Source organism: Pteronotus mesoamericanus, unplaced genomic scaffold (assembly GCF_021234165.1).
Source record: "Pteronotus mesoamericanus isolate MK-2021 breed Mesoamerican mustached bat unplaced genomic scaffold, CSHL_Meso_final contig_20, whole genome shotgun sequence".
In the NCBI taxonomy this organism is placed as follows: Eukaryota; Metazoa; Chordata; class Mammalia; order Chiroptera; family Mormoopidae; genus Pteronotus; species Pteronotus mesoamericanus.
The window spans coordinates 100,304,812-100,328,962 of record NW_026555085.1 but is presented as its reverse complement, the minus strand read 5'-3'; the positions used below and the strand labels follow the sequence as shown (position 1 = coordinate 100,328,962).

General features: G+C 50.9%; 1 protein-coding gene across 2 annotated transcripts in view; it reads left to right on the top strand.

Annotated features, from left to right (window-relative positions):
* The first annotated feature begins 500 nt into the window (after positions 1 to 500).
* Positions 501 to 24,151, top strand: part of EZR (ezrin) — a 46,520-nt gene continuing 22,869 nt past the window's right edge. Inside the window, exons 1-2 of one of the 2 annotated variants that reach the window (XM_054570178.1) lie at positions 501 to 618; positions 1,475 to 1,561. In XM_054570178.1, coding sequence (XP_054426153.1) covers positions 1,550 to 1,561 — 12 coding nt within the window. In that variant the 5' untranslated portion in view covers positions 501 to 618; positions 1,475 to 1,549. Of the gene's footprint in view, positions 619 to 803; positions 899 to 1,474; positions 1,562 to 24,151 lie in introns of those variants that run through there. The other variant, XM_054570179.1, reaches the window with a different exon arrangement.

Genomic DNA, 24,151 nt, shown 5'->3' with positions numbered 1-24,151 from the left:
GGCCGAATCCGACAAGGCTGGCCAGCCACGTGCGCTGGGACAGAGCGACCAGATAAAGTCCACGCCAGGCTCGGGGTTCTCAGAACCCTGCCTGGGTCCTGGCGCAAAAGACAGAAGGACCTGACCACGGGGGTAGCCCCACTCCAGAACGGCCCAGCACTTCCACTACGGCCACTGGTCCTCCAGGTTTATTTACATTTTCTTGATTTCCCTCGGTCGCGGTGGGGCAGGCAGTCTCACACTACACCTGCAATCAAATTCGGCGAAGTTCTCCAAGGGCAAAGGGACAGGCAGCCAGAAGAGAAAGGTCTTTACGTTGAAGAGACGTGGGTGGGTGATGGAATGCGCCTCCACCCCGGTCTCCGCGGCCTCGGGGACGCCGGGCGGGGCGGGGCAGGGCGGGGAGCGGCGGATGGGAGGTGCAGGGCGCCGGGGGCGCGGGCAGTGGCCGCAGCCATCTTGCGCGCGGGCGCACCTCTCAGGTCGGGGGGCGGGGCGGTTAGGGGCGCGGCCCCAGGACCCCGCCCCTCCAGGGACACTAGGCAGCTGGAGCCGCTGGCGCAAAGCGCCGACGCACCGACAGCCGGGGAGCACAGCAGACCTTTGCAGGCTCCGAGGGTGAGCTGAGGGAGTAGCCGTAGTCGGCGGGCGGAGGGGTCGGGCCGGGCCAGGGAATTCTCTGCCGCTGCGCGCGCTTCGCAGAGGGGACAGTGGCCGGGACTCGACGACAGGTGTGGCAGGCCGGCCTGGTTGAGGGACGGACTGCGCTCGAGCCCCGGACTAGTGGTCCCCGAGGGGAGCCGGCCCTGGGGTCCCGGGGTCCTGGGGTGTGCGGCCCGCAGGGTCCCCGCGCGGCCCTCAACACACGTTTCTTTGGTTTGGCCTAAGTAAACGGCAGGTGAGGCTGAACCTGTCGGCGTGGTGGCGCCGGCTCCTCTGCGCGCGACCTCCTTTCCTCTGCCCCCTGGGGTCGCCTTTCCGAAGTGCCAGCGGAGCCCGGGCTGCGTGGACGCGCCCCTGCCCGCTTGCCTCCCGCCCGCTGGGCCGGGCGGGGACAGTATTTTAAAAGTGTTTCCCAAAGGCTTGACGGTTGTGGTTTCAGCCTTGGGGCAAACGGTTGCTTCACAAAGTGAAACTTGTTTCTGCTGGGCTCCCCGCCGGCTTCCTGGAAGCCCCGAAAAGTACCCGCTGGACCCCCTTCCGGCCGCCTCCGCGTCCCCGTGCCGCCCCGCCCGCGCCTCCGACCCTCCCGGACCGGGTTCCAGACGCTAGGCACCGGGCCCGCGCCCCTCCCCGTGGAGGCCCGCCGCCTGGGTCCCGGCCCGGCACCCCTCAGCGCGCGCCCGCCCTGGCCGTCGTCATGGCAGTTTGGGCGGTGACTCACTCCGAGCGCGCCGCCCGGCTCTTAAGCAGGGGCGCGCCGGGCGGGAGGAGGGGGACTCCTGTGCGCTCTAACGAGTTCGCCTGCCTCCAGGTCCCGAGAGCCGAGCCGTCTCAGCTGGCGACTAGTGTTTCCTGAGCATTGAGGAAAAACCACCAGGAACCGAAAATGCCGAAACCAGTAAGTAACTCAGTCTCTGAGCTGGGTCGCACCTTCGCGCCTCATTTCCGAGCGGAGGTACCTCGGGGAGGTTTTGGGACAGCTCTTGGCAAAACAGGGTTCTTTCTGAGCGGACGAGAGGGCGGGAGCGGGGAACCGTCTCCGCTGTTACGTTTTGGTCGTTTTGTGAGCTCGGAAAAAACACAATGAGGGTGCTTTTTCTTTTGTGAGCCCTCTCCCGCCCGGTAGTTAATGGACTTTTATAAAAGCTAGAATTCCCTGTTACACTGCTTCTGTTAGTTTACAAAAGTGCATTCTGATGCAATTTGGTTCTTAAAAGAAAAGTAGTCTAACTCCTAGGGAAAGCCAGGTGGCTTCCGGTGACGCACACGAACTCCAGTCCTTGCAAGTGTCCGGGACCCATGCTCCCGGAATCCTCCTCGTGCGCTCCCCGGGGCACCTGGCAGAGGGAACGGTGTTGTGGCCGGCGGTCAGGCCGCCTCCCCGGCCCGCGAGGCTGTGCTCCGCCACCCCGGGAATTTGCTGGTGCAGCAGGATTCCTCTCCCTCCGAGAGGACTCGTACGGGACCTGCGTCGCAGATGGAGGAAGGCGGCCCCGGAGTTCGATAAGGCGCCTCCTCCATGGCCGCTCTCTGGCGGAGCAGGCCTGCCTCATCCCGTAAACATCAGCTAATTAAAGTGCCGCCGAGCCGCACCTGTCCCCGGAATCGGAGTGTGTCGCCATCTCCTTAGGTTGCTGGCCAGGCGGGAAGTTGTTTCGGCTTTCTTTTAAGTTGTGGGAACAAGGCAGGTTCTTTGTGCCGGGCATTTCTTAGAAAGTTGCATGTATTACACCTGCTTTAACACAGGTGAACTGGTGACTAGATATGGGGGAGAGGATTTAGTTTTTTAATTGAGTTTTGAATCATGGTAGAGAAAATACCGGATCCATTAAAGATTGCAATAAAAGGTACATGCGGAATTGATATCTAGTTATATAAATAAGTTCTGTAGTCAGTGCTTATGAAGTTTTTCTACTGTTAAATGTTAGACTTTCTAAAAGGAGTTTTTAATAAAGGTTTATTTTACTATTAGGTTAAATAAATTACTATATTAATACACTAATAGAGTCAGAAGCCAATATAGTTTTTGCCTAGGTTACATCATGAAGATGATTAATTCGTGGTGCAAAAAATTCTTTTCTACACAAAGTTTTTTTTTAGTTATTTTTAGAGAGAGGAGACGGAGGGGGAAGAGAGGGAGAGAAACATCCATGTGTGGTTGCCTCTTGCGTGCCCCCAGCTGGGGACCTGGCCCGCACCCCAGGCCTGTGCCCTGACTGGGAATCGAACGAGCACGCCTCCGGTTCGCAGTTCGGAGTGCAGCCCACTGAGCCACGCCAAGCAGGGCCCTCCACAAAATTCTTCATTTCAAACCTGCAAGGGGCACCTGACATCCAGGCCCTTTTCAGTGAAACTGACCTAAATATAGGCCCTTACCCAGGGCGCCGCCCTGTGCAGCCCCACGTCACGCAGGGCAGTCCTCGGGAGCTTACCTACCGGACGTGCAGTTTTCTTTATTTACGTGAAAGAAAAGATGCACAGTTCAGCTTTTATGATATGCCTCAGAAAAAAGTCAGTACACTGTTTCCCAGTCATACTGTTCTTACTCGTATCTCATAATGAACTCTAATTTGTCTTAGTTTTGTTTTTATTGTAGTAAAATATGCATATCATCTTACCAAACGGAAACTCTGTACCTGTCAAACACTAACTCTACATTCCCCTCTCCCCTGGGCCCCTGGCAACCACCCTCTGCTTCCTGTCTGCGTGAATTTGACTGCCGCAGGGACCTCAGGGGCAGAACCACAGTGTCGTCCTCTGCGCCTGGCTCATTTTACTCAGCACGACGGCCTTGAGTCCTCAAGGTCCACCCACGTTGTAGTGTGTCTCAGAGTGTCCTTCCTTTTCTTATGGCAGGAACATTTGAGCTCCATTTTGCCTTCAAGGTCTTTTGTGATGGATCATAAACTTAGAAGATGTTTTTCTGACCAAGTGAGGGTAGTTGTTGTTAAGGAATGACAGTAGCCATCACCTTGTGTGTTAGGATCCTGATAACCAGAATCACTTTTTGAAAGACGGATTTTATATAATATCTACAGTTGTGATTTCAAAACATTGTTGGAGCCCTGGCTGGGTAGCTCAGTTGATTAGAGCGATGCCCCAGTACACTAAGGTTGTGGGTTCAATCCCCAGTTAGGGCACATGCAAGAGTCAACCAGTGAATGCGTAAGTAAGTAGAAGAGCAAACTGATGTTTCTCTCTCTCCCTCGCTCTAAAATCAAAACCGTGTTAGAAGATCACCTTTTAGGCAAACCATTTGGTAAATTCCTGTGTGCCTACTTTTTGGTGGAGTGGGAGTGGTTTCTTGGACATTTTGCCTCCTCGCTCTCTCTCTGTCTGTCTGTCTGTCTCTCTCTCTCTCTCTCTCACTCACACACACACACACACACACACACGCACGCCTTACTTTAAGGGAATTGAGTTAGGGTCACCCACAGACGGCTGAGAAGAGTTTAGGAACCTGCATACATTTGGATACGGTCTTTCTAGATGTACCCTTCAAGAAAGGTTATTGATTCTCACTCTTCAAACCCAAACTAAGGGTTTTGTTAGGTGGTTTCATGTGATTAGATGTACTGATTGTCTAAACTGAGTCCGTAGATGACTTACTCATAAAACAGTTTAAATAAAATGATGCTTATTTGCTGCTTTCTCTCAACACTGCCTTTCTCATCCCCGCGTGTCCCCTCGTGCAGCAAGGCTCAGCAAGGCACAGGGTGCCGCACGGGCAGGTGAGCCAGGTGTGCCCTTGGGGGGTTTGCAGTCCGGGACCTGAGCCCACACACGGGCAGGTGCTGAGCTGGGTCCTCAGGGCCCATCCAGGGGGAAACAGTTAAGTGGAAGCCCACCTGATGGGGGAGAGGGTGGGCTTAGTTGAGAGTAACACTTCCGCTGTCTTGCTCAGGCCCCTGGGTAGGATTGGGTGGGCCTGGGCCTTCAGGGAGGGGGCTGCTGTGGTCCGCCGGCTGGTTTGGCTTGTCCCAGCTGCCTGGACTGGCTGCTCAAACTTGAGGGCCAGCAGCATCCCCCCCAATCCCCTGGAGAGCGGCTGGGGGCCAGCTTCCAGGTTCCTGGCTCACAGGAAGCCAGCAGTCTTTGTGCCCACATTCAGCCCAGGGTGGCCTGTGGTGCTCCTTCCCCCTCCCCCTCCCCCACTGGCTGTCTCCATTGTGATGGAAAGGAGGCGCGGGCATTAGAAGGGAAACCTCTGCCCTCCCACGCAGGAGGGGACAGGACAGGGTGGCCGCTGAGGCCAGGCCCTGAAAGTGCTTCTCTGAGGAGCTGAGAGCGAAACCGCCAGGAAGCGACCCCAGCAGAGCCCCAGCCTCTCATTTCTGAAGAGCTGGCGTGGAGGCTGCTAATAGAAAAGTAGATTTTCCCTTCAGAGAGACAGTCGGAAAGTGTGTTCAAAATCCTGCCCCGTGCCAAAATTTTAAAATAAGTTCTGAGATCACCTTGGCTCTCTGGGAATGCACGGCCTTTTCCACTAAATGCTGGAACCAGGTCAGAGTTTGCTGAAGTAACGATGCGTCTCCCATCCCTCCCACCCGTTGGGCAGAACACACGGTGTCTGTTTTCTGTGCTCCCCTCCGCCCTCGCCACGGGCAGAGGGCCAGTTAGGTAGCGAGGAAGACTTCCCTGAGGAAGACTTCCCTGTGCGGCGGTGGGAAGCGCTGGCGGGATTAGTCATTCTTCGCCCTCACACTGTCTAAGGCACAATGAGCCTGTCTGTACATCCACCCGTGAGTTCAGGGTGCATGGCTCCGTCAGTGAGCCCGGACGAGCACACAGAAGTAGACCCCGTCAGGGTGGACTCACACTCTGGTGGGGAGGAGGGAGGACAAGCAGTAGTCACCAGTGACGGAGTATGTGAACGACGGCTGTGGTGGGGGGCAGTGCTCTTGAGGGAGGCCCGGAGGAGGCCTCGACTGGGCTGAGCAATGCTGAGAATGAAGGCGCCTTCGCCGGGTGGAGGAGGAGGAGGCCGCGGCGGCGGGAGGACAGCCTGTGCCGAGGCCCCCTGGGCGAGGGAGGAGCGTGAGTGCAGGGCTCCCGAGGAAGGGGGAGAGGAGGATGAGGCTGGCCACACAGAGCCTGCCTTGGGGGCTGCAGCCAGGTGTGTTTGGGGCTTAATCCAGAGGGAGCAACGGGAGGAGGAGACCTGACTGGATCTCCCTGTTGCAAGGTCACGGCGCCTGCAGGGGCAGGGCGGCAAGGGCGGGATCGGTGGACGCTTGGAGTGGTCGGTCCGGTGAGAGGCCGCAGTGGTGCGGCGGGGGGGGGGGGGGTTGCAGGTGGGGAGGCGAGCATGTGGCCTGGCGATGGGAGGGCGGCGTCGGGCTCGCAGAGCTGGATGGCTGGTGGTGCCATTCACCGAGATAAGGGACCTGGAGGAGGACCAGACGTGGGAGGGAAGGCGGAGGGTTTGGTCTGCACATTCGTAACTGAGATTGATGACAGAAGGCCTTGCCTTTTCTCATTATTGTAACCACTGCCTCCCAAAAGATACACAAATACCAGGCTGCCTAAACTGCCGTGTAAGTTTGATCCACATAAATGGAAGGTAATCCAGCAGCTTCTTGTGTTTCTCCTGAGTGTATGGACACACCACGCACACGCAGCTAAAAGTTAGGATTAGGCGAGTGCCGTGTTCTCAGCCTTGGGCGGCCATGACCACGTGGGGCCCTGGGGACTGCTGGGTCCCACACAGCACTGCCGAGTGCCCGCCTTGCAGACTGGCAGGACCGGGCACCTGTGCTTTAAAGAGGCCTCCCAGATGGTTTTGATGCGCCCCAGAGTTTGGGGGCTGCTGCTCCCATCAGAGGAAGGGCAGGTCTTCTGCATCCTTCTCTGCCGGACCCAACGGTGCGGTGCGGGGAGGCCCTGCAGATGGGGCTGGCGCTGGTGGTTGGGTGTGCAGAGGCCGGCACCCACGGCGCGTTGAGGGAGCAGCGAAGCCCAGTGCGGTCCCAGAGCGTCCACTCGGGCTGTCCCGGGCCCGGCGACCCGGTCGCTCCGTCGGGTTCCAGCGTCAAGGCCGTGGGTGCCATCGCTGGTCTTGGAGCGTGGCCGGGCTGGGAAAGAGGAGCTCGCGGGACGGTATCAAACTCCAGAAAGGCAAGGCCAGCCGAGGTGGACGATAGCATCTCTCTGATTTGAGCTGCTCTCTGCAGGGAGTCCGGGCGCAGAGCTTGTTTGGCAGTGACCAGTGGGCTCTCTGTCTTTGGCTCTCTTTGCTTTTAAAGGGAAAAGGGGGGCAGACGCCCTCTGCCAAAAGGCAGGGAAGAGAGCAGGCCTGCTGCGCTTTCCCCTTCCTTGTCTTCTCACCTTGGTCCTTCCACCCGGACCTCTCTTGTTAGTTACTGTCCTAAATAATAAGGTTGTGATTTCTAACAAAAATTTGAATAACTTTATTTTGTAGTTTGGGAAGGATGTAAAATGGCATCACTGTTTTTAGTGAATTATTATAATTTTTCTTAATTGTTTTTACTTAAACTTTTGTGTATCTTTGACAATTTAGAGAGTCTTAGGATGATTCCATATGCCCACTTTCTTAGTGTTTAGTCATTTTAATTCTAATCTGAAATAATAAAATTCAGAGCCTGCTTTCAAAATCAGTGACTGCATTTTGAATGATCCCTTATGGGTGCCCCGAATACTTTAATTAGGTTTTAATTTAAGCACTAAGTGTGTTTGCTGCTACTAATTAAATATGGAACATTTATTGAAGAGGCCAGAAGGTGGAATTATTTTCCTTCTGAAGTACTTAACCATCCATGCCTGTGGACATAAAGAATAAAGATCTTATTCTAGACTTCTTTTTTAAAGAAATAGCTTTTAAAATAGTTTTTTAAAGAAAAAGAAACCACCATTGTACTGTAAGGTGACTTAGAGACTTTTATTGAAATAAAATGCTTAATATATAGTTAATGTACGTATCTTTTAAAATACAGATGTAAATAGCCATATAAAGAGCAGTTTCATCATTAACTATCTTCCTGTACTTTGGCAAGCCATTTCGTTTCTGTGAATCAATTTTGTCACCTGTAAAATGGGAGTAAGGTTTTTAAGTGAAAGGAATGTTTATTTTATATAACTGAGACAAAGCTTGTATCCGTGAAACTCAAATAATAATTTACCTTCAGGTACTGTGTTATGTATTTTTTGTGTCCTTTTTCCCCTGGAAACTTGCTTTACAAACTTTCAGTGTAACCTAGAGCTAAAACGGAGGGTTCTGGTTTCTGAGTTGCTACTGGGCAGTTTGTCCATGGGCCGTCCTGGGACGCTGGGGTTACTGAGCGCAAGGGAACACTGACTGTCGCTATCTACTTTACATCCTCGACGTCCTGTGGTTATCAGAATGCCCTTGTAGGCCGCGTGGGTTCCTTCCTTATTATTGAAGCCCTGCCGTGTGTCAGTGTGTGCTGGGACTGGGAGGAGGGACCCCCAACAATGGAATCTATTTATTTATTAAAAATTGTGCATTTATTCTCACATGTTTAAATGTCAGTCACCTTTAAAATACTCTCCATGTGATGCAATACACCTGTCCAGACGATTTTTTTCTCCCCACTGCTCAAAACAGTTTTTGAACTCATTGATTTTGTTGCCTTTTAGTGCGTCTGCCATTCTTTGTTTTGCTTCTTCCACATTTCCCTTGGAGGACTTTTTTCATCCAGAGAAACAAACAAAAAAATTTCACTTGGGGTGAGATTGGGTGGAATAGGGAGGGTAGGGCATGGGAGTCCCGCTGTTTTTGGTCAAAAGCTGCTGAGCACTCGGCGCAGTGTGGGCAGGTGCGCTCCTAAATCACCCATCGTGAAAGGGGCAAACACAGTGAACAAGGGTCTGTAAAAAAAAAATTCACTGAAGCCAAACGCAGCCTCTCACAACACGACCAGCTGGGGCACCGATCCACCTGGTGGGGGAGCCTGTGCTACAAGGAGCCCGCCCTCCAGAAGGTAATTCCGGGTTTTGGGGGGGTGCCCCTCATACGAAGATAAGGAGGGCCAGTTGTGCCTTTAACGGATTCTCAGCCTCACAGGGGAGTCAGATAGGTTAACAAAGAAGGGCCTTACAGGGCGGTAAGGCAACGGAGGTGCACCCGGAAGAAGACGGGCTGTAAGACGGGCTGTGCCCGGAGGTTCAGGTGGGTGTGGAGGGGCTCCCTCCCAGAGGCTCGAGCAGGTCAGGTGGGAGCGGTGGTCTGTTCTCTTTGTCTTTGATTGTGATTCACATTCCACTCTCCAAGCCTTTTGAACATTTGAAAGATTAATGGTAAGGCTCTTTCAAAGGAAATGAAAACTGCATTAACATAATTATCTTTTTAATCTATTTGAGAAAACAAACCTTGAAAGCAAAATGAAAGTTCGGATCTTTACCTTTTACTGATAAAACAGAGGACCAAATACTCCCTAAAGATCAAACTGCGATAGCCAAATAGATCAGATTTTGCCTCTCTTTTGTCAAATTTGAAGTCACTCTCCACATCCTAATTTTTTTTCCATTTTTGCCTGAGAGAAGATCAGTTTAAAACTGTCTATATCAAAAAATTGTCTTCACAGATTTCGCTAATAATCGTTTTTACTTGAGGATGGAGTAGGCCAAGGCTGGATCTGGCTGTGGCCTGTTTTTATATGGACTCCAGCTAGAAACGGTTTTTTCCATTTTTAAAAGTTGTTTAAAACGACAAGAATAATAATACACAACAGACACTGAACAGGCCTGCAAAGCCCAAAATATTTACCTGGCCCTTTACAGAAAAGTTTGCCAACTGCTTTAGGACAAAAATAATTATTGCTAAGCATTTGTTATACCTTGTATATAATTTATGACCAAGCACGTAGTATGTGGAAGCATACCACTCCACTGTTCCCAATTTAAAAAAATAAAAAATAAAAATCCCAGGCCCTGAGCCTGGACATGGATTAGGAAGGCTCTCCAGGAGCAGGCACTTTGGTGCAAGGGTCAGATTTTAAACAAGGCTGGCGTTCTGGTGGCCCTTGTTTCTAAGAGAAAATAGAAGCGTCTGGTGTCACACTTGCTAAGCTCTTGTATGATGACAGATTTTTGGCATATGCTAAAAGAAAGCAGTTTGTACCTGATATTTGAATTGGAAGGTGAATGTTACATAAGTGAGTTGGGTTTTTGTTGTTTTTTTTTTTAATCACTGACAATTTAAAATTAACTTGTGACCTACCACAGTATGTGTCTGGTTTTTCTGTTGGTAGATGGTTGCATATCAATCCCTAGTTTAGGCCACTCTATCCAAAATAGAGCCCCCCCTCAGCGCCCACCTTGCACTGCCGCTTATTTCATTTCATAGAACTTATTTCTACCTGTAACAGTGGTAGATGCTTCTTTCTTTGCCTTCTGTCTTTTCTGGCTGCAATGGCGAGAAGCATAGTGGTTGGGGGAAGAAAGCATCAGTACCTGCTTTGAGAACAAACTTTCAGTTCTTGCTTTATGGGTAGATGAGTAGAGGGGAGGAGGGTGACTGAGGGGTGAGCATGCCCTGCCCCCAGCCCCGCCACAGTGGGTGCTCTTGGGCAAATGTCCCTGCGTCCTCATCTGGGACACTAGGTCCAGAGACCTTCCCCGGTGGTTCCGAGGTGGCAGCCGGGACAGGGCAGCACAGGGAAGCTCCTGGCCCTGTGCCTGGCGCCCTCCTCTCTGTCGCCACAGAGGACAGAGTAAATTCTGTGGAAGACTCCACTTGGAATCACGAAAGCCTAATCTGATGAGTAAGCTCTCGATTCTCAGGAAGGGCGTTCTTTTTTTCTGATTTGGCCTAACAGTCAATAGATTTGACCCCACGATTTGTCCTTCTGTTACCACAACAAGCACCACCACATTCCTCCATAAAACTCGTTTGTTCAACCCAGCAATGACTGACATGGGTCAGGCTGTAGGCCCTGAGGGTCCCTCGAAGCAGCTGAGACCCCGTGAGGGAGAGACAGCCGCTGCTCTGCCGAGCGGTGGAGGCACTTTTGTTCTCACTCCCTGCGCTGGGTGAAGAGTTAAAACTGGGGGCAGAGCGGCTTCTGAGTGGGCAGAGCGTGGCGCGCTGTTGTCTGCTTTTTGTTTCCGGGCGGCACCCTCACCTTGAACAAGGAGGCGGGATGCATGCCAGCTCTCCCGGAGCTCGTCCTCACTGGGTTTGGTGGGGGGCCTGGCGTCGCCTGCTCCCCGCTTAGGGCCTGCCTTTGATGCTCAGGCGTTGCATTTCGGGGAGGTTTGCTCTCTTTCCAGATCGTTTTGCCTGTTGCACTGTGCCTGCGTCTGTAGGTTGCTTGTAACGTATGTCTTAGAAGGATGTCCAGCTTTGTTCCTTACGCTTTTAAAGAGCAGATTGGACCGCCAATCCCTTGGTAAAAGCTTGGGCCGCAGCTATTAGGCGAGAGCCACCTCTGGAAATGCCATGTGTGTCAGTGTTGTTGGGAAGGCGTTTCATAGCCTTGGTGCAGTAGTTGGGGGTGTTGCGTTGTCTTGTTGAGATACCTGCTTACATGACACATCGCTCTTTGGGTGGGATGCTGCAGTGGGACTTCGATGGGGAGATGGCGGAGGGGGGGTGGACACATGACATTCATTGTTAAGAAACTGGCCAAACAGGGCGGCTCGGAAATGCCAGGTGATGACAGGCGCAGAGCACCTCCGTGGACTGAACAAACCCGCCGTGAGATGTGTTTTTGATGCAATGGGGGGAGATTGAATACTGATTACATTTCAACTATTAAGGAATAGTTTTAAATTATGTTGGGAATCATAATGGTATAGGGTGGGTTTGCCTAGCCAGTAGAGCTCCATACTGATGTTTTTACAAGTGAAATGATATATATGATGGCCTTGATATGCCAGCAAAAAAATTTTTTTTGTAGTTGTGGAAAGTAGATGAATCAAGAACGCGAGAAGGTTAATGGCATCAGAGCCAGGTGAAAAATACAGGGGGAATCTTGAAACTGTTTTCTCCACTTCCGGGAATGTTTCAAATTTTCCAAAATGAGAAGTTTGCTTTTTAAAAGCACCTTGTGAGGGTGGCAGCGAAAGATGCTGTTGCGCTTCCAAATCACCAGGTGCTGGAGTCCGGTGAACGCCAGAGTGGGAAGGGAGGCCCACTTCCCCGCGTCGGGAAGCCGGAGGGTTGGAGGGCGCTGTGGGCCCCGGGGAGCCCTTCCTCCTGGGTCCCCGGGGTAGAGCCACAGTTTCCGGGAGACCTTCCAGTCAGGGAGGGACCAGTGGAGTCCCACCTGGGCCACCGCTCCCTTCACACACAGGTTTCACTTAAAGGCGATCTCTAGCCAGAACTGCAGTCGACTTGGAACACACAGAACTGTTTGTTCCCAGCCAGTTCCACTCTTGCTCTGTATTCCCACGATCCTGGTGGTGGGGGAGGGGGAGAGTGCCGTGACCCAACTGGAAATAGGTCATTGTCTCAATAGCAGCATTCTCAGAGCTGAAAACTTGAAGCGGGCATACTAAACGTGGGGCCTCACTCAGTGGAATTTCATGCAGCCATTTTAAGAGCTCAGTGTAGTGTCGAGGGGCCAGGGCTGGCAGGGGGAAGGGGGTTGGCCCTGAGCCTGAAGGGGACACCCCCACCGGGGCTGCCGGACTTGGGTGGGGATTTGGGTGGGTGACAGGTCAGTAATGTGCACGCCAGGGGGTCTTGGTCCCATCAGGTGATTATGTACACAGTTGTAATTCCATTCTGGATGTAACACACTTGATCGTGACAAAGGATAAATTAAAGATTTTTTTTTTAACATCATATAATTTCAGAAATATACAGTGGTTTAGAAGTATACATTTTATTGAAGTTTGCTTATTTAAACAGACTTTGTAAATGTACTGATTTAGTTTAGATTTAAAAAAAACAGGCTTGGGTCTCACTCTTCATTTATGATAGATGGCAAAAGTAAAGACTTCTTGGTCAAGCTCGGATCCCTCTTGTCTAAGCTTCTAACGGGAGAAATGTTCTTTAACACTCTGCAAAATATTTCTGCACATGCGATCTTAACTAGGGGCAAAGGTTTACATCAGAAATGGCACAAGATTTGAGTGTGGTTTACTTTGTATATCCTTCCCTAAAACAACAGGTTCGCAAAGCAATTGCCTTGTTTTGACATTCATTCTTTCATAGCCCCGTCCCCCCAGGCTAGATTGGAAAGACTCTGGACAGACTTATAAATTTACAAAGAAAATAGTGTGTTCCAGGTGGGTAGTGAAGTTTACGTCTTTAACTTCTTATGTTTTATGAGCCTGGAATTGAAAGCCATTGTAGCACGTGGTAGTCATCCTGGCCCTGGCCCTTGCTCCGCCTTTTACGGGACCCGGAGTTTGTGGGTGTAATTAACCTCGCTGTCCGTGAACCGAATTGGTGCGGAAGTGTGTGTGGTGCAGCCAGGAGAACCGAATCACATGTCGCCTCACATGTCACCGTGTCCGGACTTCAGGCTCTTTAGATAAAGAGAGAGTGACCTTGAAGGATAGTTTCTTTTGGCCTGCCTTGGGGTGGGGAAAGAAGGAGGAGGTGGGTTATTTGTTCCTGAAAAGGAATAGTTGCTTTTGCAGAACGTTACATGTTTTGATGATTTCTTTTCCCTTTCCGATGTCAAGTGGTGTCTACGCATTCTGGTTTCGTTCCCATATTAAAATCCCGCCCCCCACCGTGTACGGCAGTCCCAGTGCAGAGTCAGCTTCTCCTTGGTGGCCTCACAAGAAAAGATCCTACAAATGGGCAGCTAATGGGTAGCAGAGCTGCTATTCTCCCCTGCGACTGGCAGGTGAGGACGGGCCCACCGGTGTCATGGGGCGGCGAGAGTCAGGGCCCTGCCAGCTGTCAGCCCCGGAGCGCGGTGAGGGACCCCCGCGGCCCCTCCTCCTCCCAGGCGCGGCTCCGAGCCTGGACCAGCACGGGCTGTTCCCAGCACCTTTTGTAGTGGAGGGGATGTTGAGGGGCGAGCTCTCCTCTGGTTACAGGAGTGCAGACAGGACTGGTTTGTCCGCTTTGTGTGTTGTTACGAGGCCTTGGCTGACAGGAAGTGGGTCTGGGGGCAGGAAGTGGCTTACTTGCAGAGGCGAAAGGAGCTATTTAGAAAGATTTGGAATTTCATTACATGTTCTTGCAATTACGAGATGAATATTAGTTGATGCGGGCATTTCCTTATGCCTAATTTTATGTCATTTTTCACCCTGGAATTTGGAAATACAAACTTTCCAAATGTTTTAAACCAGCAGCTGTATTGAAAGGTACAACTTTAGGAATAATGAATACTTTTTTTAAAGATTTTATTTATTTATTTTTAGAGAGGGGAAGAAAGGGAGAGAAACATTAATGTGCGAGAGATACATCAATCTGTTGGCACTCAGGCATACCCTCAACTGGGACCTGGCTCGCAATCCAGGCATGTGCCCTGACTGGGAATTGAACTTGCGACCTTTGGTTCGCAGGCAGGTGCTCAATCCACTGAGCCACACCCAAGGCCTATACACATATAAATATTTTTAGGAGCTGATTACCAGAAGTTGAGAAAGTAGTGTAAACCTTTCTGGGCCTCAGTTTCCCCAGTCTTTACAAGAAGGTAGGCTAGGATAACTATACTTTTCACCAAGCAATCCCATTTAGAATCATCTTTCAAAATAGTTAACACCTGCTCCTTATTTTAATTGTGCTACTTATACATTTGTAAAGCAAAAAGGGATATAGAATGTAACATAATGCTACATTTTTATCTTGGCCTATTTTTACTTTTTATTATTATTGATTTGAGGGAGAAGCGGTGGTTTGTTTGCCACTTCTTGATGCCTTCATTGGTTGGTTCTTATGTGGGCCCTGCCCAGGGATTGAACCCGCAACCTTGGCATACTGCAGTGGTGCTCTAACGCAGATGGTGGGCTGAGCGGCCAAGGCTGGCCTCCATATTCTTAAAGTGCAATGTAACCTACCTGGAAAAAAAAAGTTATTTGTTAATTCCAAGACCTAGGTTTCATGTTCATACTCTGCCCTGGTGTTATCTACTGCGTACTGAGGACTTAGCTTTGAAGTTGTAAGTTTAGCCTCAGGGTGGTGGAGAAAAGGTGCGAGGGTTGGTAGTGTTCATTTTCACGATGAACACACCCTCAGGGTTCCTTAAAGTGACAGAGCTCCATGAAGTGAGGTTGGCGCCCACGCCACAATGTCACGGCGCTGTCTCTGGGCAGGTGGCACTGGGCAGAGGAGGGCACGCCCTGCTCCTCCAAGGCGAAGTTTATACCCACAGTTCCTCAAAGGAAATCAATGAGGACAGTGCTTCAACAGAACTGAGAAACTCAACCAGACAACCCCTTGGTTTATGCCCGTTAAGATGGCTTGCTTTAAGTTGAACTCTGTAATTCGGACCTTGCTTTTCATCAGTAATCAGCACCTTGGGCAGACTCTGACCAGTGACTGCCTTTTCACGCCCCAGCCAAGAAGGAATGGGTGGGCCGGGTTTGCCGGGAGCCCTGTGCTGGGCACCAGGAGACCAGGGAGCCGCTATTCCCGGCACCGCTATTCCCGGCACCGCGCAGTTCTCCTCGGTGACTTTGAGTACCTTGTGTTTCCAGAAGCAGCAGGACCGCCCAGCCATGATCCCTAATGCCTAGGCGGGTTACAGGAGTGACTGAGGCTCTGGGCCAGCACTTTGACCTCGTAGGAGTCGTCCAAGTGGACTCTCGTCAGGTCTAACATTTGATGGCTTTATTATTCCCATTACCTGGCAATAAAAGATCAGAATATTATCCTAGTGCTGTATAATTATGTGAAAACTTGGTCAGCATATGAGTTCTGTCTCTGTCCCACCCATCTGTCTTTGTTGGATTTTGTTGTCCTACACACAAGGATACAAGGGATTTTTTCCCAGATTGCCTGGCCGCTTTTGTAGTGCTTCATTCCACAGACTTTTTACAGGATTTGTGGAGCGGGATGACCAGTTTTCTTTGGCATCTGAAAGTTTTCCTAGGCCTGACCAGCCGGCCTCATCACCTTCACTCTGTTTCTTTTAACCTTGAAAGAGAAGACAATGCCCCACAATATGATTGTGTACCATTTACACTTAAGATACAGAGGAGCTTGGAAGAGAGGCATAGCAGCGTTTTGTCATTCTCCATTAGTTTACAGACCTGCCACAGGACTCATTTATTAGGGAGATATATTTATGCTGCTACTTCCACCTACTCTGAAGGTCAGTAAGCCTCAGGGAGCCTGGTGTTAAGAACTTAGACACGTATGCCTGGAATTTCTGCCATTGAGGCCATCCTGCTCTGGGCATGTGGTGGTAGGAGGCTACTGCTGGGGGTGGGAACGGGTTTGGGAAGGGGACCGCCGCCTCCTGACTCTTGTCTGACGAGCCGAGCTGTGCTGATGTGTTTGCCTGTGCAGCAGTATCATGTTTATGTGGCCTGCACTCCATTCAGTGAAGAATGATGTTGCCAGGACCCTGTTTCCATTTTACTTGTCTTCTCTCTGAGCACTATGTTTTGATAGCTTGATAAATACCGTCCTTTAGTGACACACTGGTTTTTGTTTAGGCTCTCTGTTCAAAGAATTGTGTACCACAGGGTGCTTTGTGGACTGCCTTTCTTGTATAAAAGTGGGATGCTCCTAACTATATGTTACCTAGAAACCCTAACAATATAAAAATAGTCACTAGATTTTCAGTGGCAGCTACTTTTCCATAATCTTGTTTGTGTAAACAGTGTTCCTGAGAGCAGCTTTGCACTGTTAACTAAGACAAAGACTCATTTTGTATAATAGGTAGAAACAAAGTTGTCTTTTAAATAGTGGCCATTGCTGTAATGCCCCGAAAAAGGTTGGGGAAATGGAAAAAGAGCTAAAAAACTAAAATCCCACTTGCCCCTGGGACTCTCCAACTTCGCCCTCCTTGGCTACACTTCTGCCCTCAACTGGGGCAGGTTTGCTAAGTTAGTGGTAATGTTTTACAGACGGTGGTTACTTGTTAGCCAGCCTTTGTGAAAAGTGACCACTGTGTGTCTTAGCTGAGGCCGAGATTTATTGAGCTGGAGTATCGTTCAGAGAGGGCGATTTTTACCTCTCAAAGGTGAGGCGAGCAGGACCCCGAGAGAGGACGTCCCGTCTGTTGGGATGCGGAGCTCTGCAGCTGCGAGTGTGGGTCTGTGCTCTGTGACTGAATGACACTTTAGTGGGGTACCTTCCTTCCTGTGAGGGAGCCTAAATAGTAGCAGTGCATACCTTTAAGCTGCCAAAAGAAGTTGAGCCTTTTGTGTGTTCAGGATGCTGCCAGCGCCTGAGAGCGGTGGCGGCCTGGGTGTGGCCTGGCCTGTGGGCTGCGGCAGCTGCAGGCCCGTGGGCCTCATTCCAGCCTCCTGAGTCAGAATCTCGGCCTTGGGCTTGGAAAACTATTTCAACAGGCTCTCCAGGTGATTCCGCACATTCAGGTTAGAGAGGCAGCACTGCCCTCGCGGCCCGCGCACTGCCGGCCCCCTGGGCGGGCACATGAGGGGCGCCGGCCTTGTCGCCTGAGCCACTGCTGTGGGATTGCCCTGCTCCCTTGTGCAGCAGCGCACAGGGCTCGTGAGGGGTTAAGTTAATCCAGCAGAGCCTAAAATATATAGGTGGCGATCCGTTAAATAGGGTAGGGTTTTTGGTACTTAAAGTGAGCACCAGCTATGGATGGCATGCTTGGCGCCATTGCAGTTAAATGTGTAACAAAAGACTGGGTCAGCCCCTGCTTAAAATTCAAGGAGAGAACATGATTTTCTGGGAGAGCCCTGAAGAGGAGCCTGGGATCTCACCTCTGCTTCCGGGGCTGCTCCTTCGTTTCCAGTGGAGACACAGGCTGGGATCCGTGGGGGCTGCAGCGACTTCTGGCTTCAGGAGAGAGGGGACACGGGAGGGTGGGCGTCGGTGTTTCCACCAGGTCCACAGGGGTGCGCGTGGCAGCCGCTGCCTTCCTTCTGGGAACATTGACTACTTTCATTTACGGCTTAAAAACAGTAAACGGACATGGGATTTTAGTTTTTAAAAGTTTTATTTTCTTTCATTGTTGTTTTCCCCTAGGTTGTTTGTTTGTTTTTTCCCTTACCAATTTGACCAGAGACAGTCTAGTTCCAAGTACATAGAAGCGGTCTCTCTAGATGGGGAAGTATTACCATGGAGCACAGACGTGCTGCAACATGGACGAGTCTGTAAGACATCGTGCCAGGTGGCAGAAGTGAGCCACAAAGGACCGTGTGCTGTTTATATGAAATGCCCAGAATGGGGAGACCTGCGGACACAGACCGTAGATTTGTGGATGCCAGGGCTGGGGAGGGGGTCACGGGAGAGGCTGCTGGCGGGCATGGGGTTCCTTCTGCGGTGACGAAACTTTCTGAACTTAGGTAGTGGTATTGGCTGTGTAACTCTGAATATGCTAAAAAAAAAAAACCACCCCACTGAACGGCCCATTTTAAATGGGCACACTTTATGGCTGTCGATTATATTTCAACAGAGCTGTTATTTAAAAATACACAGTAACTCAACACAAAGTCAAAATGCAGTATTAGCTCCATAATTGTTCAATGCAGTGAACCAGACTGGCATCCGAAAGGGCTTTTCCAGTTCATTCATCATCAGCGGTGAGAACATCGCTCTGCCGCACACCCCTGCTTTCCTTCCCCCTGTTGCAGGTGGAAGGAGACTGTACCAGCTCCTGCTGGAGCGTCTCTAAGCATTTGAAAGGTCTTATCCAAATATTTGAGAGCAGCTCTGAGTTGCTGAAGTGGCGCCTTGGGAAGAGGGCCCACACGTCACAGAACAGCGCTGACATTTGAAATGATTAGGAAAGGTCACGCTCTCGGCCTAATCTTAGTGGTGCCTGGAGAGCCTCGCGCGGACTAAGTTTTGAGTAAATGCAGGTGCGATAATATAGGGATTAGTCTGTTATCACGGAATCCAGTGCCTGAAATTCAGACATTCCAAAGTTACCACTGGAAGTTTCCTATCTGTTTTCAAGGGTCTCCCTGATCCTTGAGTACCTAGAGAAGCCACTGCAAACTGCCCCCACAGCGCTCCGGCTGCTAACCTGGGACCCGGGGCCTTTGTCTGAAGGGACCGAAATGGCTGCGTGTCTGTCCTGGGTGAGGCGGGACTGGGCTGAAACTTCCCCCTCCTGGCTTGGTCTTTAGTACAGTTTGAATTTCTTTGGTAAAAAGTGCGATGGGAGAGGTCATCTTAAGCCAAGTTTAAAGTGCCTCAGGAGGAGGCGGGCACCCCCAGAGGAAGTGCTGCCCCATGTTTATTTTCCGAAATGAAGAAAATAATAAAGGGGGCTGACTTGACAGCCCAAACGGCAGGCGTCTGCAGGGGGTAGAGGCAGAATGTAGTATTTTATTGTTACCGCAATGTCTTTCGTGAACGGGCTCTTAGAATGCATTTTAGATACACCGTTTTGAAAAAGTGAAGCCGAGAAGACTCAAAAATCATGTTTTCCCAAGAGTATTCTGAAAAATGCTGGTCCTCTGGGATATTCCCTGGAAAAGCAGCCTCTGGGGCAGAACCACCTGGGAGACTCCGACCGGGGCCCGCCCTGGGTTCACAGTTTGCATTCACACAGCAAGGACACTCAGAAGCTTTTCAGTTAAAGAAAGAAAAAAGAAACAGAGACCCCGAACTTCTGTGACCGCGAAATACCGCTGTGCCCCCCTCCCCCCAACGTAGCACCCCTTTGTCACTGTCTCTTTGCTGTTCAGGTAATTTTGCAGAGGACTACGCAGCCACTGAAAGGCACTCAGATAATTTTTGCGTTACTCAGGGTGTTAAGGTTGGAAGATCCCTTACAGATACAGTCCTTCCCAGTTACGAACTTCATCTGACAGACAAGTGGGGAGGTGGCCTGCCTCGGGCGGCTCAGCTGCTGGAGGGGGCGCCAGGTCTGCTTTGTGCAGCAGGGCGAATTGTTACTGGGTTCTGTAGAAAAGAGGATTGGGGTGTAAGCATCTTTAATTCTCTTTTCTGGTGGGAGAGAGAGGCGTCAGCGGCGTTGGAGCAGTACGGCCCGCGCTGCGGGGCCTCCCCGGAAACGTGGGCGCAAGGCTGAGCTCCGATCTGGTCCGGGAGGGCAGTGTCCTGGCCATCTGCTGATAGCATTCCCTCAGGGTCCCCTGGAGGAGGGGCTGCCCCCTGGACCTCAGTGCTAATCCTCTGGCCTCGCCCCTCTGGACTCCAGACCTCACATTTCAGAGCCAAAGAGAACTGCAAGGCCTCCGGTCCCTGCCTTCTGTTTGCAGAGAAGGGGCGGAGGCCTGGGCCAGGGGCCTCACCTGCATGAGGTCCTCAGCAGGACACGGCGTCAGGAGTCGAACCCAGGCCTGCATTCAGCGAACGTGGCCGGCCCTCAGAGCCACTCGAGTGGCTTTGGAACACACAGGCCCTTGGGCGGAGGCCCAGAGCCTCCAGGGTCTGCACAGCTGCTGCGGGGGCCTTACGGTGGGTTCCCGCAGAGTGCGAACGCTGCCTGCGGCCCAGTCACGTGTGGCTCCAGGGCGGGAGGACTGACTCCTCTGTGTCCCCAGCGGCCACCCTGCTGCCAGTGCCCCCAGCGGGCACTGATTGGTGTTTGTAGGGTGCATGAGGTGCAGGTCGCCGGGTGTCCCGGAGCGGGGGGCGGGGCAGCAGCAGAGTGAAGCTGCGCAGGATGGTTTGTGGGCATGAAGCGCAGTCGTGAGCTGAGCCAGCCCTGAAGAACAACAGCAAATACAGTTTCCTAAAGAGCAGATTACTAAGCAGAGGGAGGAGAATCGAGAGTATGACAGTTAGGTTTTCATTCTCTTCATTAACTCAGGCAAGGAAGTTTTTTATGTGTTGAATCCTGATATTAAATAATATACGTTATTTACTCAGATGATCTAGAGCAGAGTACCTGGGAACTCTAGTCATTATTCATGGGGGGAAGCTCATGCTGCACAGCATTTTGCTTAAATTTAAGAAGTTTTACCGACGAATTTTGCTCTTGGTTTGGAAATAAAACTAAATTCATTCCTATTTCTTTTTGTTGGCATATGTTGCATATACTGGTATTCTAGTAACATCAGAAATTTACTTCTACTGAAGTGAAAATACAGCTCACATAGTAACCTCGCCTACTGTGTGGGGCAAAAAGAGAAGAAAGAGTTTTCTGTTGAATATAGTCAGTGGGAAAAAGAGACACACACTCATTGGAACCTCATTTTCCTTGAGGTTTTCAGGCATCCTCAATACCAAGTTTTCCTGACTTATGTCTAAAATAAAGTCATTTCGTTCCAGAATTCTGACATAGTGTGTAGCTATAGAGAGACCTTATTATTTTTAATCAGTAGGGTGCTAACTTAACTCCCATCTCTAAACTTATTTATGAATTCCCATTATAAATAGTGGAATATGATTGGTTCCTTACATGCTCTGACATTTTAGAACTCACATTGTGACTCTGTCTTCACTTCAAGTGGAGTAGCATTTGGAAGGGAGATAGGCATTATCAAATTACCATCTACGCCATCAACCCCCTCGTCCTTTGCATGTGTATATGTGGTGGCGGCTCCTTCAGCACAGTTAAACTTCAGGTACCACCACCTGCTCCAAACAGAGTGGGATGCGGGTTCAGAGGGTCGAGCGTTTCGGCAGGCCTGGCTGCCGTTCAGGGGGCGCACTCCACACATGTGCGGTTTTGCCTTGTTCAGCGAGTGTTGTCTTTGAGAAAAGTGGGATCTAGGGGGACATAACAAGACGATAAAAATTGCAAAGCCCGTGTCCTTTTCCCCAGTCTTTGCCTGTGGTTTGGGCATGGGGCGGTGCGTGCGGGGCCACCTTCCATCCATCGCGCATAAACCACGCAAGTACGGCCAGTTCACCCCGTGGAATCCAGTGCCAAGGGCTGTGAGGAGGAGAGTGGGGGTTTAGGTACGTTTCCTTAGTTGCCAGAGCCTGAGTTCTTTTGAAGCCTCTGGATAAGTGGACCAGTATATATACGGTCCCGTCATCTGAGTAAATACCTAAGTATTGCTAAAAGCTTATGCTGTAGTTGAGCACACCTTTAAAGATCCGTGAAATTGAAAACAATTTCCGTAGTCTTTGTAAACACAGAACTGTCGAACACCGTCTCGATGAGGCCGCGCCGTGCTGCGGTCCTTCGTCTGGGTGGGAGCCTCCCCCGCCTCCCAGAGAGCGTTTGGAAATGTGTGGGCGCGGGGTGGGGGTTACTCTTAGACATGTCAGTGACTGGGGACACCCGTGTTTAGTTAGGTGCCAAACAGCCTGCGGTGCTGGAGACAGCCTTGCGGAGTCCACGCTTGGGCCGCCCCGAATGCCAGCAGCGCCCCCTGAGAGAAACACCGCGAGGGTGGGGACCCGCGGGTGACACACACGCCCCCGCGGAGGCCGAGCAGCATGGCCAGTCATTAACATTGTTCGTGTTGTTTAGATATTACAAGTTCCCCATCTCAGCCTGTGTCAAGGATGCACAGCAAGCTGTGTGTCTGACATACGCATACATGGATTAAAAGTAACTTGGAAATAAAGCAACAAAAAAGGTACTAAGCTGAGGATATTTAAAAATTAAACAGTGTAAGTTTTCTGGGATCAAGCCCGATACCAAGCAGATCCTCCACAGCAACTGTGTACGTCATATTTGAGCACAGTAATGCAGCTGAGCTTCTTGATCTAGAAAACCACTAAGAACCCTAGGTGTTTAGAATTAAATATGAACATACATAAATGATTGCGCATTCAGAGCAAATGTGAAAAATGAGATGTAAAAGCAAGGGTTATTTTCCATGGGATGAGATGACTCTATATACATTAAACAAATGTCTTTTAGAGTAGGAATGTCTATATATAAATTCAAAAGATGTTTAAAATATATATAACATTGTTAAAAATGTAGTTTCAACAATAACATATTGTCTATTCGATAAATTAGTTTCAGAAAAATGATGGTAGAGCATGCACTGTACGTGAATATATGCATATATTGGTTAAAATTAACTTGATTTTGTAGTTTTAGGGGAGTTTCTGAACATAAACATCCTGGGGCATCCCCATGTTGGAACCGGGCCTGGGAACCGAGTGGCAGGGAAAGCCCGTTTGCTTCCTGTGCTTGCCTTGTTTAGAAGTCGCTGTGGTGCCGGAAGGACCTGACCCGACCTTTGGCTTGCGGGCTTTGAGGCTTCGCACCGGACTCATGGCGGCCCTTGGGTGCTGGAGCACATGGAACGCAGCCCGGAAAGGCCAGGCACCGGAAGCTGGCAGAGTGGCTTGCGTAGGGGCTGCCAGTGGCCAGATCCGGTGCAGGGAGGCGCAGTGGATACAGGCTACGTGGGCTCCTCGCTGCACTTAATTTCTGAGAAGTCTGCCATCTTCATATGGGCTTATGGAGTCTGACCTCAGGGAACGTGTTCGTTTTACTGGGTATCTGCTTTTCCAAAGAGTCTTGAGTGTTAGAAACAAACATGGTTTGTAAAGGCTGATTGTGTTCCCTAAGTCAGAACTGACATGCGGCGTCACGTGTGTGCGCGCCATACCCTGGCTGACACCGAGGCCGCGGGCAGCTAAGGGCAGCCCAGTGAGCCCGTGTCTTTGCTACGGCCACATCCGTGTTGGGAAGAACTCAGGGCGTGGCTCCCCGGCTCTCCGTCCATCCCTTAGAAAAAGGACGAGGAGTAGCCGGCGTCTGCAGATGTCGGGTGGCACAGTTGCTGTGTGGCTGTGGCACTTCCTTCGGGCTGGTGCTGTAAGGTAGATGGGTGTGTTTCTACATGCTAGGAAGTCTGGGTTCTCCCAAGCGATACATTTGAAAACTACCTTGAAATAAATATTTGTAAAAACAAGCAACTGTGTGGCCACATCACAGGCAGGTTGAAGGCCCTCCCGTCACCACCACCTCTGCCCGCGGTGACCTCTCTTGCCGACGCTTCGTTTTTGCATTTTATGGTCCTGTTTGCATCGATAGGGCTCGCACCATTTTGCGTGTCAGATTTTTCATTTTTGAAGCAGTTTTCCATGTGTCCGCTATCTTTATAATGACCATTTCAAGTTACCGTGTAGTAGTCTGTGCTCTTTGATGGGGTTTTTTGCTCCCTGTTTAGGTGGCTTCTCGAGTTGCTGCAGACGTTCTGGGGCACACAGGGCGTGGCCGAATGGGGCTCGCAGTTGTGAGGACACGGAGCAGCTTATTCTAGTGTTAGCATTCATCGTCGTCTTCCCACGCGGACGCTGTGCACCTCCTTTCGCCCCTCCCCACAGCTCCTTCTCCTTTCCCTTCACGACTGCCCGGTCTGACGTCCCAGACCCCGGGTGCCTCGCTCAGCTGCTGTGAGGGTCTGCAGGAGATGGTGTGTGGAAAGTGTGCTAACCACAAAGTATTTTTGTAGAAAAACTGTTTAGACCTAAGCGTGAACGTGCTTTACTAAGGGAGGGCGCGCGTGTGAGTCTAGACTGTGTGCAGGTGGCGGGACCCGTCGGCCATCTCCCACCCGC